This window comes from Mesoplodon bidens (assembly GCF_964165515.1).
Source record: "Mesoplodon bidens genome assembly, chromosome: 11".
NCBI lineage: Eukaryota > Metazoa > Chordata > Mammalia > Artiodactyla > Ziphiidae > Mesoplodon > Mesoplodon bidens.
Window position 1 is genome coordinate 6383210 of NC_138167.1, and position 16321 is coordinate 6399530.

At 37.6% G+C, this 16321-nt stretch overlaps 1 protein-coding gene across 1 annotated transcript; it reads right to left on the reverse strand.

Annotated features, from left to right (window-relative positions):
• Window positions 1-1669: 1669 nt before the first annotated feature.
• Window positions 1670-7347, reverse strand: LOC308624685 (C-type lectin domain family 4 member D-like). The gene is given in 6 exon segments (XM_081248190.1): window positions 1670-2275; window positions 2563-2678; window positions 3735-3886; window positions 5154-5201; window positions 5204-5245; window positions 7215-7347. Coding segments are annotated over 6 exon segments (561 nt in total). The 5' UTR covers window positions 7243-7347; the 3' UTR covers window positions 1670-2100.
• Between the last annotated feature and the right edge of the window lie 8974 nt (window positions 7348-16321).

Consider the following 16321-nt stretch of genomic DNA (forward strand, 5'->3'; position numbering starts at 1 on the left):
AAACAGGGAGAACAATCAGAAGGCCATTGCAATAATCCAGGTAAGAGAGATGGTAACTTGGTCTGTGAGGGTAGCCATGGAGGGAATGAAAAATGAACAGCAGTGGGAGAGATAGATTAGAGGTATAGATGTAGACACAGATGTATAAAATCACAAACAGGTCATATTTTATCGACAACTGAATCTTTAAATACAGTTTTATACAAATGAAAAATGGATAATATTAACTATACAAGCCTATTATCATTTACATAAATTTATTTCAACAAGTTTTGTAGATTTGTGCTATGTAATTTATGGCTAACACAGTTAAAGTCACTTGTTGCTATTTCAGTTAAAAGTATCAGCTTTAAACACAGACACACACAAACATGCACACAATCAATCAATCAATCAAACGCTAATATTCCAAACTTACAAGATCACTAATTTACAGAATAAATACTATTTTTAAAAATAGTGGTAAGGGGCTTCCCTGGTGGCACAGGGGTTGAGAGTCTGCCTGCCGATGCAGGGGACACGGGTTCGTGCCCTGGTCCGGGAAGATCCCACATGCCGCGGAGCGGCTGGGCCCGTGAGCCATGGCCGCTGAGCCTGCGCGTCCGCAGCCTGTGCCCCGCAACGGGAGAGCCCACAGCGGTGAGAGGCCCGCGTACAGCAAAAAAAAAAAAAAAAATAGTGGTAAGGAAGTTAGGTTAAAAAGCTGTCGCTTGAAATTTTTTAGCTTGGATGCAGGAAACATCAGCAAAATGAATATATGTACGAAGACAGCCTTATTTCGTTGATGTTGGATATGACTGCTTCACAATTAAAACTACACACATCACAAACGCATAACTTTAGGTTGTTAAAGCCATGATTTCCTTGCTAGTTTGAACTGCAGCTTTATAGCTCTAAAGAAGCATGCTAACAATTTACATAAATGGATTGAAAATATAATTTTTTTCTGATTCAAATTAAAAATACAGAAACACTAATACAATGTTGCAAGAATAATTAAAAACTATTACCTTTTAGCCAAGAGGCCACAGCACCTCCAGTAACTCTCCCATAATACCAAAGGGAACACATTTCACTTGCTATGAAAGGTAGATCTGGGCCATAGTCCTGTTTCTGTCATACACTAGACATGTGAAGGTGAGCTCTTTGGCTTCCCAAGGGTTTTGTGTCCACAGCTATAGAATTAAAGGAGTTTGGTAAAAGTGGCCTGTAAGAGACTTTTCCACTCAAAAAGAAATTAAGTCAGCTTGAGACTCCCCACTATGGGAAGACTTTTAAAGTGGAGTAAGAAGTAAATTTTTGAAAAGGTAAATAGACTTTTTTTTCTACCTGGGCAATACCATAATTCTAACTATTCTATTCTGTTATTCAGAAAATATTTGCTCGTGGAATTTCAATCTAATGGCATACTATTAAGAAATCTGAAAATGAAGCATCAGACAATAAAAATGTTGCTTAAAAACTTTAAAGAGTTTGTGATATTTGGGTTAAAAACAATGATACACCACTACCAGTAGGAATATTCCACCTTTGAACTTTAAGAGCTAAGAATTGGAGCAGAGGAAACAATGACTTATAGATTTCACCATTCAAGCTACTCTTAGATATGTTAATCAATACACACTAACTGAAAAGTAAATACCTTGAAATACTATCAAGAAAGCAAAGTTGGGCTTCCCTGGTGGCGCAGTGGTTGAGAGTCCGCCTGCCGATGCAGGGGACACGGGTTCGTGCCCCGGTCCGGGAGGATCCCACATGCCGCGGAGCGGCTGGGCCCGTGAGCCATGGCGGCTGAGCCTGCGCGTCCGGAGCCTGTGCTCCGCAACGGGAGAGGCCACAACAGTGAGAGGCCCGTGTACCGAAAAAAAAAAAAAAAAAAAAAAAAAAAAAAGAAAGCAAAGTTAATGAAAATTGATTCTCACAGAAAAATACGATTTTTTTCCACCAAAACACTACACAAAAGCACATTATCTTGAATGAATTAAACAAGAATAACTAAGGCCATAATGACTGAAAATGTGCTATGACTGAGAATGTTTTCTCTGTTCCCACGATGCATGTACATTCTTCCCTAGTCTAATTGGTTCTTCTTTTCTGTCCTCATAACAGGGACCCCTTCCTAGGCTTCTTGTTGAATGCTGCTCCAGGTATCTTACAAATGCTACTTGTCTTAAAGTCACAAGGAAAATCATTCCAGGCCCAGTTGTCTTTGTCATTAACAAAGACAACACATTTTTCTTTCTGGTAGTTGTTGGGTTCACCCTCGTGCCAGAATCTGAAATGTGTGTGTGTGTGTGTGTGTGTGTGTGTGTGTGTCTATACATGTTGGGTATGGTAGAGGCCAGAGGACAAGGCAGAGAAAATGCTCCTAGTGAAACATTTAGAGCTGCACTGTCCAACACAAGCATAGTAGTCTCCTAGTATAGAGGTTACTCAACACACAATGCTCTATTCTGAGTAAGCTTTCTTACATTGGTATACTCCACCCCAAAATGAATTCTGCTTGCTGTCTTCTTCTCACCTTTGCCTATAAAGCTCTTTTGCCCCAGTCAGTATACTCACACCATCTGTGGGTTAAATGGTGTCTTGTCCACCCAATGCCACTGGCCTTCAAGGTTCTCATCTGTAAGTCCCAGGAAATATGAAAATCGTCTATCCAAAAATTGAGTGATAACATTCTGCATAAAAATGTGAATTTTTATAAGTATATTTGCCTTTATCAGGTGATAGCTGTTATGTTAGGAACAGAGGAAAGAAGTCAAATAAATTACTAGTTAAGCACAAAAGCATTGGCATCAGATCTGTTTTCACATCCCGCCTCTGGCGTTTATTCCATAATGTTAACAAGTGCTTTAATTTCACCAAATCCCAGTTTTCTCAACTCCAAAAGGGATGACTCCACTATTTCATAGAGTCACTGTGAAGATTAAGTGAGATCAACTTGCAAATCACTTAGCACAGTGCTTAATAGGATTGGATTTCTAGGAACTTTTATTTTTAAAATTGCCTTTATCAATTGTTTGTGTATTTCATTAAACTCCATTTTATTCAGGAGCTGGTGAACCTACAGTTGCAAAGCCATGGAAACAGAATCCTCCAGGAAACCCTGCTAACCAAGAATAGAATCTGAGTCATGGTATCGTACATATATGGAAATATATTACTTGAGGAAATAAATTTCAGTTCAAATTGAATTTACCTTGAGATTTTTTTTTTATTTAGAATGACAACCATACTTCTTAATTATTTTTCCTGTGCTCTATTCTGAGAAGCTATATCAATCCTGATTAACCATTCATTTACTTACTTACTCATGAAATATTTATCAGGGCCTATCTAAGTGTGCCTAGCACTGCACAGGCCATTGGAGATGCAAAGATGCTTAAGGCATGGCTCCAGCTCTCTACAAAGTAGGACTCATTGGAACACTGAAGTAAGTGCCATGGTCACACGATGCACAAAGTACCACGGAAGTATCTCCAAACGAGAATAGGAAAGATGGAGCAGAGAAGGTGGCCAGGGTAGTTTTCTGTAGAAAATAACACACGAATCAAATCTGGGAAGACCAGAAGAAGTTGGCCACGTAAAGAAAAATGAGAGAGGAAGAAAAGTCTTTCCAGGCAGTTGGAAGAGATGAAGCAAAGGCACAGAGGTATAGCAGATCATAGAAATTCCTCTTTCTCTGCAAAGAGATTCAAACCAGCAGAGAAACTGATGTAAGCCTCTCAACATACCTGCTCAGCTTCTGTGCTGATGGTGGCCAGATGAGCCCCCATCCCCATACAGTGGCTTTCACTCTGAGCCCACGTCTTGTTGTCATTAAAAGGAAAATAGCAGTTGGACTGGAAGGCTCTCGAGCCCACAAGACAGCAATTCCAGGTGACCCCTCATGTGAAAATTGAAAGGAAAATTAGTTACACCATGTATGTCATCTGTAACAGATTGCATAACTATTTCACCACCTAATATCCAACTAACATTTATGAGAATAATACCAGGATTACCAAAGTCATTCTGTCCCTCCCTTTTTAAAAATCCTGAAAATTATTTATTGCCATACTCGAATGTTGGCAGTGGTATCTCATTGTGAGTTGAATTTGCATTTCCCTGAAAACTAATGAAGTTAAACATATTTTTATATGTTTATTAGACATTTCATTTTTTCTTTTTTATAATGCCTCTTTAAGACTTTGCGCATTTTTTCTGTTGTATTGTCAGTATTTTCCTATTGATTGGAAAGAATTGTTTTTATATTCTGTACACTAATCCTTTATTAATTATATGCATTACAAATATCATCCTGTGGCTTTGTTTTCACTCTTAGTGGTATTTTTGTTGTACAGTAATTCTTACTTTAATGTAGTATACTTTGTTGATACTCTTTAATGGCTAGCACATTTGGTGACTTGTTTAAGAAATCATTCCCTGTCTCAGGGTCATGAATATGTAGTCTCCATGTATTTTCTAAAAAGTGTTTTTAATTTGTTTTTTACATTTTGGCCGATAATCCAACTTACATTGGTTTTGTACGATATAAGGCAGGAGAACAATTTCGTTCTTAAAATATGGATAATCAATGGTCTCTACCACATTAATTGAACAAAACTGTCCTTTCCCTACAACTCTGCACTATCCCCTTCTGTTTTATATAAAAAGTTCATGGAAGATCTGTAACATAGCTCTCTATTCTTTTCCTCTGGTCTATTTGTTTACACTTGTATCTATACTATATTACTTTAACTATAATAACTTTATACGATGTCTTGATATCAGAAAGAACAAGTCTTCCAGCTGTTCTTCTTTTCAAAGTCAGACTACAGTCCATCTGAAAGTTGTTTTTTGTTGGTTACTCTTTACTAGTAAGATGCAGTCCTTTGAAATCCTGGTCCAAAATGGGGAATGATTTACTACAGTCACCAAACTTCACACGTATAGATATGGTCTAAATTCCATCTTTCATTCCCTGACACAAGGCAGCATCATCAAAGAATATAAGGTCAAGTATGTAGCTCTGAAGATTAAATCCAAGCCCCTGAAGGCATTCTGGATTGGTATGTTGGGGAAAATCATGATAACAAAAAGTTTAGAGTAACTTTATAAATGGTGTTTGGGTAAATAATTCAAGGAGAGTTCCACTTTTGCTAATAACTTACCCACACAGCTTTCAATACAACAGGCACTTAGAAGTGACATGAAAAAATAGCAGTAGCCCAAGGTATCAGCTGGGAATGCTGGCCTCCTTCTACTAAAATAAAAAGAAAGATAAATAGGTTATCTTCTTCTCAGCCACAAGAACTAGGGAAGCTAATTCCACCCAGGAGAAAACTAAGGATGAGATTATCCAAAATATTTTAGATCTGGAAGAGAGCTTAAAGATTTCCCCTGAATAAATCAATTTTAGAGCTCATTGATAAATAAATAAATAAATAAATAAAATGTAAACAATTTTTTTTTGTTTTTTTGGATTAGGAAAAGGCTTTTTATAAGCAAGACTCAAAACCCAAAAATCATTACAAATGGATAACATGAGTACATAAAAATCAAAGCTTCTATACAACAAAAGTAATGTTAAAACACAAGGAACGCATGGAAGAAAAATCTTGTTACAATGTTAATATCCAGACTATAGGAAGAATTTCAAAAATCAATTTGAAAACTGAGCAAAAATTTGAGCAGGAAATTTGCTGAAATTATCAAAAATCCATTAAACAAACTAACAAAAAGCATGCTCGGAGAAATGTAGACCAAAATATTATGGCATTGGGCTTCCCTGGTGGCACAGTGGTTGAGAGTCCACCTGCTGATGCAGGGGACATGGGTTCGTGCCCCGGTCCGGGAGGATCCCACGTCGCGGAGCGGCTAGGCCCGTGAGCCATGGCCGCTGAGCCTGCGCGTCCAGAGCCTGTGCTCCGCAACGGGAGAGGCCGCAACAGTGAGAGGCCCACATACCGCAAAAAAAAAAAAAAAAAAAAAAAGTAAATTGAAAATATGTAGTGTAGCAAGGCTTAGGGGAAATAAATATTCAGTGAGGAAATAAATGCTACTGCCAAACTGTAAAGTGGAAAGCCTTTTAGACAGATCAACTTAGGAACATTTATAAAATTTTAAATGCATTACATTTGCCACAATTTCAATTCTAGAGATCGAGCCTGTAGAAATAACAGGATATTCTTGCAGCAATTATGGAAATAGAAAAAAAAAAACACCTAGAACCTAATACTTGCATGTGTATCATCAGTAGCAGAGACTCTAAATCATGATGAATTCATATGATGAAATTCTACATATCAATTAAAATAATCATGTATACATGTATGTATTGACAGAAAAAATCTCCAAAACATATTGTTACATAATTTTCAGACTTCCCTGGTGGCACAGTGGTTAAGAATCCACCTGCCAATGCAGGAGACACGGGTTCGAGCCCTGGTCCAGGAAGATCCCATATGCCACGGAACAACTAAGCCCGTGCGCTACAACTACTGACCCCACATGCCACAACTACTGAAGCCTGAGTGCCTAGAGCCCGTGCTCTGCAACAGAAGCCACTGCAATGAGAAGCCGGTGGACCACAACGAAGAGTAGCCGGCGCTCGCCACAACTAGAGAAAGCCCACACGCAGCAACGAAGACTCAACACAGCCATAAATAAATAAATAAATAATTTTTTTTTTTAAGTTAAAAAAAATGTGATTTTCAGGACCATTGTACGTCGTGATCCCATTGAAGTTTGGGTGGGGTGATAAACATTAATTTTAAAATTATATATTTCTGCATTCATTCTGTATATTTCTCAAAAGCATTTTTTTAATATTCTTGTAATACAAGTCCATTTGTGTCACTTGAGTAGAACATAAAACGAGATAAAGTCAGAGCCTCAGGTACACTGTTTCCCCAGTGTTTTTTCTGTATCTTTCTTCTCTCTCCTCCCTTAAAAGAATCTTCCCAAATTACTCTCTTCATTTTCATCTTACTTTTTATATACTTGGTGTCCTCTCTTGCCCCAGTTTACATTTAGTAAAGAAGTTTCTACTACCCGAAATCTTTGAACTGATGTCCTTCCTCTTCACCAAAATCATGTTCACTTTCTTCATCCTCCTCCTCCCCATCACCATCTTCAATCTGCACAACTACAACTATCATCAATTCATATTTTAAAATCTTAGTCATAATTAAATATGCTTCTTCAAAACTAAAAGGAGAAAAAATACTCACATTTATTTTGTGGTTCTTCTTGCCCCATTGTGTGTTAGATCTCTTATGCTTCAGAGGTTGGGAGAAGCAACAGCCTCAGCAGCCTCTTATATTTTTTCTCCAGGGTATATTTCTGCAGATAAAGAAATATATTCAGGGCCGGAGGGGAAGATGGCGGAAGAGTAAGATGCGGAGATCACCTTCCTCCCCACAAATACATCAGAAATACATCTACACGTGGAATAACTCCTACAGATCACTTCTGAATGCTGGCAGAAGACCTCAGACCTCCCAAAAGGCAAGAAACTCCCCACGTACCTGGGTAGGGCAAAAGAAAAAAGAATAAACAGAGACAAAAGAATAGGGACGGGACCTGCACCAGTGGGAGGGAGCCGTGAAGGAGGAAAGGTTTCCACACACTAGAAGCCCCTTCGCGGGCAGAGACTGCGGGTGGCGGAGGGGGGAAGCTTCGGAGCCGCGGAGGAGAGCACAGCAACAGGGGTGCGGAGGGCAAAGCGGAGAGATTCCAGCACAGAGGATCGGTGCCGACCGGCACTCACCAGCCCGAGAGCGCGGACCCCAGAGAGGGGCATGAGATGCTAAGGCTGCCGCTGCCGCCACCAAGAAGCCTGTGTGCGAGCACAGGTCACTCTCCACACCTCCCTTCCGGGGAGCCTGTGCAGCCCGCCACTGCCAGGGTCCCGTGATCCAGGGACACCTTCCCCGGGAGAACGCACGGCGCGCCTCAAGCTGGTGCAACGTCACGCTGGCCTCTGCCACCGCAGGCTCGCCCCGCACTCCATACCCCTCCCTACCCCCCGGCCTGAGTGAGCCAGAGCTAAGGACCACACAGTTGTTGATGCTGTGGACCCCAACAGCCTGAACAGAAAACACATCATGCTCTCACCCAGACCCTGACCCAGTGCAACTACACACCCCAGCACTTGGCACCTTGCATCACTAGACCTGGGGTTACAGCATGCTTCAGCATGCCCCCACCCACAGGTGAAAGTCTTCCCTTACCAAAATTGGTCCATAAATCTGGAAGAAGTGACTGCTTCCTCAGATACTCAGACAACTATGCTAGGCTACAAGGATAACAAGAACCAGGGAAACATGTAAAGGAACACAGTAAGCCTCCAGTAACTTGCCCCAGAGAAATGGAGTTCCAGGAATCACCTGACAGAGAATTCAAAATAATTGTTTTAAAGAGGCTCAGGGACTTCCCTGGTGGTCCAGTGGTTAAAACTCCATGCTTAGACTGCAGGGGGCATGGGTTCGATCCCTGGTCAGGGAACTAAGATTCCACATGCCATATGGTGCAAGCAATAAAAGAAAAGAAAAGAAAATGGCTCAGAGAGCTATAAGAGAACACAGATAAACAGTTTGATGATATCAGAAAAACAACAAGAAAAACATCAGAAGTTCAACAAAGAGCTAGAACATAAAAAAGAACCAAACAGAAATTTTGGAGGTGAAGAATACAATGACTGAACTGAAGAATTCAATGGAGAGCTTCAACTTCAGACTTAACCAAGCAGAATAAAGAATAGTGATGTAGACAACAGATCAATTGAAAGTATCCAATCAGAGGAGCAAGAAGAAAAAAAAAGCATGAAAAGGAAGAAAAGAAGCCTGCAGTACTTATGGGAAACCATTAAGACAAACATTCTACCTATTATTAGAGTTCCAGAAGGAGAAGAAAGAGAGAAAGGGACAGGAAGCTGTTTAAAGAAATAATGGCTAAAGATATCCCAAACCTGGGAAGAGATTAGACATCCAAATTCATGAGGCAAAAGGTCACCCCAAAATCTCAATCTAAAACAATCTTCTCCAAGTCACATTATAGTAAAACTGTCGAAAATCAAAGACAAAGAGAGAATTTCAAAAGCAACAAGAGAAAAAATATTTCTCTCATACAAACAAACTCCCATAAGGCTATAAGTAAGTTTGTCAGCAGAGACCTTGCAGACCAGGAGATAATAGAATGATATATTCAAAGTGCTGAAAGAAAGAAACAGCCAATCAAGAACTCTTTACCTAACAAAGTTGTCATTCAGAAATGAGACAAAGCCTTTCCCTAACAAACAAAAGTTGAGGGAGTTCATCGCCACTAGAACTCCCTTGTAATTAATGCTGAAAGGAGTTCTTCAAGCACCAACGAAGGGATGCTAATTAGTAACACAAAAACATTCAACACACTGATACAAGTAAGTATATAGTTAGATTCAGATATTCTAATACTGTGATATGGTGGTATGCTAACCACTTAACTCTAGTATAAAAGTTAAACACAGAAGTGTTAAAAATAGTTATAGCTACAATAATTTGCTAATGGACACGATATAACAAGAGGTAAATAGTGACATGAAAAACATAAAAAGGGGGAATAAAAGGGTGAAATTTTTGTATGCAATCAAAGTTAAATTGTTATCAGCACACAACACTGTGACAGATAGATAGATGATTGATAGATAGATAGATAGATAGATAGAAGGAAGGAGGGAAAGAAGGAAATGATGTTTTATGTAAGCCTCAGGGTAACCTGAAGCAAAAACCTACAGTAGTCACAAAAAATTAAGAGAAGAGGATCAAAGAATACCACTAAAGAAAATCATCAATTCACAAAGGAAGGCAGCAAGAGAGGAAGAAAGGAACAAGGGAACTACAAAACAGACAAAAACCAGATGATGGCTAGAAAGATGGCATTAATAAGTCCTTATCTATCAATAATTACTCTAAATGGATTGAATTCTCCAATGAAAAGACACAGAGTGGCTGAGAAAAAAAGACTCAGCTATATGTAGCCTATAAGAAACTCACTTCAGCTTTAAGAACACACATAGGCTAAATGAAGGGATGGAAAAGATATTCCATACAAGTGGAAACCAAAAGAAAGTAGGGGTGGCTATACATATATCAGACAAAATAAGACGTTAAGCCAAATATGGTAACAAGAAACAAAGAAGGTCATTATATAATGATGAAAAAGATATAACAATCATAAACATATATGCATTCAACATCAGAGCACCTAAATATATTAAGCAAATACTAACAGATCTGAAGAGAGAAACAGACAATTCAATAATAGTAGGAGACTTCAATACCCCAATTTCAACAATGGATAGGTTATCCAGATGGAAAATCAAAAGGATACATTGGATTTCAACCCTACTTTAGACCAAATGGACCTATAATAGACATATACAGAACATTCCTTCCAACAAAAGCAGACTACACATTCTTCTCAAGTGCAGAACATTCTCCAGAATAGATCATTTGTTAGACCAAAAAACAAGTCTTAGCAAATTTAAGAATGCTGAAATAATACCAAGTACCTTCTCCAAACACAATAGTATGAAACTAGAAATCAATAACAGAAGGAAAGCTGGAAAATGCACAAATGTATGGAACTTAACACACTCCTGAACAATCAATAGGTCACAGAAATAGAGAAGAAAATCAAAAAATATCTTGAAACAAACAAAAATGGAAACACAACATACCAAAACCTATGCAAGGCTACCAAAACAGCTCTAAAAGGGAAGTTTTTAGCAATAAATGCCTACATTAAGAAAAAAGAAAGATCTCAAATAAACAACCTCACTTTACACCTCAAGAAACTGGAAAAAGAAAAACAAACTAAGCCCAAAGTTAGTAGAAGGAATGAAATAACTAAAGTCAGAGTGAAAATAAATGAAACAGAGACCAGAAAAACAATAGAAAAGATCAACAAAACTAAGAGCTGGTGTTTTGAAAAGATAAACAAAATTGACAAACCTTTAGCGAGACTAAGAAAAAAAGAGAAAAGACTCAAATAAATAAAATCAGAAATGAAATGAGGGACATTACAACTGATACTACAGAAATACAAAGGATCATGAGAGACTACTATGAAAAATTACATAGCAACAAACTGGATAACCTAGAAAAATAGAAAAATTCCTAGAAACATATAGCCTACCAAGACTGAAGCAGGAAGTAATAGAAAATCTGAACAGACCAGTAACAAGTGAGTATACTGAATCAGTAATCACAAACTTCCCAACAAAGAAGAAGCCAGGACAAGATGGTTTCACTAAATAATTCTACCTAACGTTTTTAAAAATTAACAGCAATCCTTCCCAAACTCTTCCCAAAAATTCAAGAGGAGGGAACACTACCAAACCCATTTTAAAGGCCAGCATTACCTTGATACCAACGCCAGGTAAGGATACAAGAAAAGGCCAATGTTCCTGATATATGGATACAAAAATTCTCAACAAAATTAACAAGCCAAATTCAACAGCACATTTAAGGATCATACACCACGATCAAGTGGCATTCATCCCTGGATTACAAGGATGGTTCAACATACAAAAATTAACAACTGTGACACACCACATTAATAAAATGAAAGGCAAAAATCACAGGATCATCTCAATAGATACAGAAAAAGCATTCGACTAATTACAACATTCTTTCACGATAAAAACTCTCAACAAATTGGGTAGAGAAGGAACATACCTGAACACAATAAAGGTCATATATGACAGGACCACAACTAACATCATACTCAGTGATAAAAGGTTGAAAGCTTTTCCTCTAAGTTCAGAACAAGGCAAGGGGGGCCACTCTCACCATTCCTACTCAACATAGTACTGCAAGTCCTAGTTAGACGAATCAAGTAAGAAAAAGAAATAAAAGTCATCCAAATCAGAAAGAAGTAAAATTGTCTCTGCAGATGATATGATCTTATATATAGAAAATCCTAAGAACTCCACCAAAAAACTGGTAGAACTAATAAATCAATTTAGTGAAGTTGCAGGTTACAAACTAAACACATAAAAATCGGTCTCCTTTCTATATAATAACAGTGAAACAACCAAAAAAGAAATAAAGAAAATGATCCCATTCACAATAACATCAAAAACAATAAAATACTTAGGAATAAATTCAACTAAGGAAGTGAAATTTCTATATATCAAAAACTACAACTTAGATTAAAGAAACTGAAGGCACAAAAAAATGGAAATATATCCTGTGTTCTTGGATTGGAAGAATTAATATTACTAGAATGTCCATACTACTCAAGCCAGCTATAGATTCAACACAACCTCTATCAAAATTCCAATGGCATTTTTCACAGACATAGAAAAAATAATCCTAAGATTTGTGTGGAACTACAAAAGACCACAAAAAAGTAATAACCAAAGCAATCATGAGAAAAAAGAACAAAGCCAGAGGCATCACACTTCCTAATTTCAAATTATACTATAAAGCTATCATAATTAAAACATTAAAAAACTAGCATAAAAAGAGACACATAGACCAATGCAACTAAATAGAGGTGCAGAAATAAACTCCTGCATTTACAGTCAACTAATATTTGACAAGGGAGCTGAGAACACTCAATGAGAAAGGACAGTCTTTTCAACAAAACTATGTGTTGCAAGAACTGGATAACCACATGCAGAAAAATGAAATTGGACCACTATCTTAGACCACTCCCCAAAATTAACTCAAAATAGATTAAAGACTTAAACTAACACGTGATACCATAAAATTCCTAGAAGAAAACATATGGAGGAAGCTCCTTGACATCGGTCTTAGCCACAATTTTTTAGATATCACACCAAAAGCACAAGCAACAAAAGCAAAAATCAGGAATTGGGACTACATCAAACTAAAAAGCTTCTGCACAGCAAAAGACACAATCAAAAAAAAAAGAAAGAAAGAAAAGACAACCTACGGAATAAGAGAAAATATTTGCAAACCATATATCTGATAAGAAGATAAGAAGTTAATATCTAAAATATACAAAGAACTCATACAACTCAATAACAAAACAAACAAAAACAATCCAATTTTTAAAATGTGCAGAGGAACTAAACAGACATTTTTCTTAAGAAGACATACAAATAGCCAAAAGATCATTTTTCTAGAGTCGCAAGCAGTTGACTGACTCAGTGTGACTCAAGACCACAAAGAAACCATTTCTAATTCACACTGTTCTGAGTCCTGGGGTTGGGGCCCAGGCTGTCAAGAATGATGCTTGGAACCCATTCCCATGAAAACGTACTCAACATCACTAATCATCAGGGAAATGCAAATCAAAACCACAGTGAGATATCTTCTCACATCTATTAGAACGGTTATCATCAAGAAGACAAGAAGAGAAAACAAGTGTTGGTGAGGATGTGGATCAAGGGGAACCCTAGCACCCTCTTGGAGGGGATGAAAACTAGTACAGCCACTCTGGAAAACAGTATGGAGTTTCCTCAAAAGATTAAAAATAGAACTACTATATGATCCAGCAAGTCCACTTCTGGGTATATATCCAAAGGAAATGAAAACACGATATTGAAGAGATATATGCACTCCCATGTTTATTGCAGCATTATTCACAATAGCAAGGTATGGAAACCACCATAGGGTCCACTTGCAATGAATGGATAAAGAAGATGTGGTATACATATGCAAGAAAATATTATTTGGCCATAAGAAAGAAGGAAATCTTGCCATTTGCAATAACGTGGAGAGACCTTGAGGTTATTATGCTAGGTGAGAAAAGTCAGAGAAAGACAAATACTATATTTTATGATACCACTTATATGTGGAATCTAAAAAAGCCAAACTCATAGAAACAGAGAATAGACTGGTGGTTACCAGAGGCTAGGAGGTGGAGGAAATGGGGCGATGCAGTTTAAAGATGCAAACTTTCAACCAGTAGGTAAGTTCTGGAGATCTAATGCATAGTACAGTCATTATAGGCATACCTTGGAGAAATCACAGGTCCAGTTCTAGACTATCAGAATAAAGCGAATATTGCAATAAAGCAAGTCACACAAATTTTTGGTTTCCCAAGGCATACAGAAGTTATGTCTATACTACACTGTAGTCTATTAAGTGTGCAGTAGTATTATGCCTTGAAAAACAATATACATACCTTAATTTTAAAATACTTTATTGCTAAAAAATGTTTTCCATCATCTGAGCCTGCAGCAAGTCATAGTAGTAACATCAAAGATCACAGATCACCATAACAAATACAATAATGATGAAAAAGTTTGAAATATTGTGAGAATTACCAGAACATGACACAGAGACACAAAGTGAGCAAATGCTATTGAAAAATGGCACTGATAGATTTCCTCGATGAGGTGTTGCTACAAACCTTCAATTTGTAAGAAAAACATAGTATCTGCAAAGTGCAATAAAGCAAAGTTCAATAAAATGAGGTATGCCTGTATAGACAATATTATATTACAAACTTCCAAGTTGCTAAGAGATTAGATCTTAGTTGCTCTCACCACAAAAAAGAAATGACAATTACATAAGTGTTAGCTAACACTACGATTATTGCAATAAATGTATCACATTTTGTACACCTAAACATTTACAATGTTATATGTCAATTATAACCCCATAAAAATTAATTTTTTAAAAAAGGAAAGGATCTCATCATTTTGCCCTTATACTTACCATGTTATTGCAATCCTAATAGCCAGAATTAGGATAGCCAGCCAAGCAGCAGTAGTGGAAGCAGTACTAACAGAGAATTTACCATATGCCAGCCTTTGTTCTAAGCACCTTAAATTTTTAACGTATTTTATTCTGACAATAACTCTATAAATTAGGAACTATTATCTTCATTTTGCATATGAGGAAACCAAGGCAAACAAGGGTTAATTTGTCCAAGTCAAGAAGCCAGTAAGTGGCAGAGTAAAATTTTGTGCCAAGGCAGTCTGTCTCTTTCCAAATTCATGCTCATAACCACTCCTCTTTACCGCCCATTAATCACCTATTTTGGTGGGACTGGGGCGGGGGGGGGGGGTTCATTCAAATCAATAAGTATATTCCCCATTCAAAGATTTATTTAAGTATTAAAGTCTGAAGAAAGTATTATTCTGTTCTTCATTTTCCACCTACCCAAACAGCTGTTTTTCTACATTCCCAACAAACTTTGGATCAGGTACATGTTTATAGACTCCATAGATGAAATGTCCCTTGACAGTCTTCATTTATGTCTTTAGGTGTCTCCCCTGCCACCAGGAAATCTGAGCAGTATTTCCTACCACTGTGCTAGAGTTGCTAGGGGGAGCCCGTCCTCTAGTGGTCCCATGCTGATATGCAGGCCAGTTAAAGCATCCACAGAAATTGCCTCAAAGACATTTTTTTACTACTATTAGGTGCAGTGGCAGAACACACATAAGACAAAAGAAAATATTAAAAAGCAAACAGAAACATTCATGGTTGGTCTTAATGCATTGTTGTGTTTAATTGAGGGGATGAGACTAGTCTTAGATTGATAGGGCAGAACATGAGGTCTCAAAGGACAATTATTTCACTCCTGAGATGTAGACTTCAGTATACTAGAGCTTTTTCAAAAACATACCACCCCCATATCTTAGTAACTTTCAAAAAGGGACTGAAAATGACAACTCTTATTCTGAAATAAATGCCATACGACATGGTTTCAACCATGGTTGCTGTGAAAACCATACCAAGCCTATACATTCCCCAGGCTTAAGGGACTTGCAAGTAAATGTAATCCTCTTCCTTTTCCCTTTCTTTCTCAAGAGAATATGGGATTGATGGGGAGCCCCTGAGTATGAGTTCTAGTCACAAACCATATGTATTTTCCTCATGTACAGTCAAGAGGCAATAACAGAAATGATTTTTTAAAAAAGCTTAAAAAAAGCTAAATATAACCAAGTGCAATCTTAGCCAGTTGTGATAACTGAGATCAGACAGTAAGCTGCCAGATTTATCAGCAGCTGTGCCACATGATATCCAGTTTTCCTTTTCCCAGGCCATAGCGTCTATGCACCAAAGTAAAATTTGTCTTCAATGCTACTTTCTTGGGCCCTAATATTAACTGACTCTGGAGCATATAAATGAGACCTTCTTCAACTATAACAAAGCATATAAGGAATACTTATGTCCTGTAGCTAGGAACAACCAAAATGAGAATGAGTGAAAAAAGGAAAAACCCAACTTTCTGATTTCTAGTCCCTCTTCACTGAAATCACTGTTAATTCAACAAGTGTATATTTATGGCATAAGGAAAGTATTGAGTAGATAAAAATGAAGACATGGTCCTTATATCAAAGAGCTCACAAACTAGTAAGAAGAGAATTTCA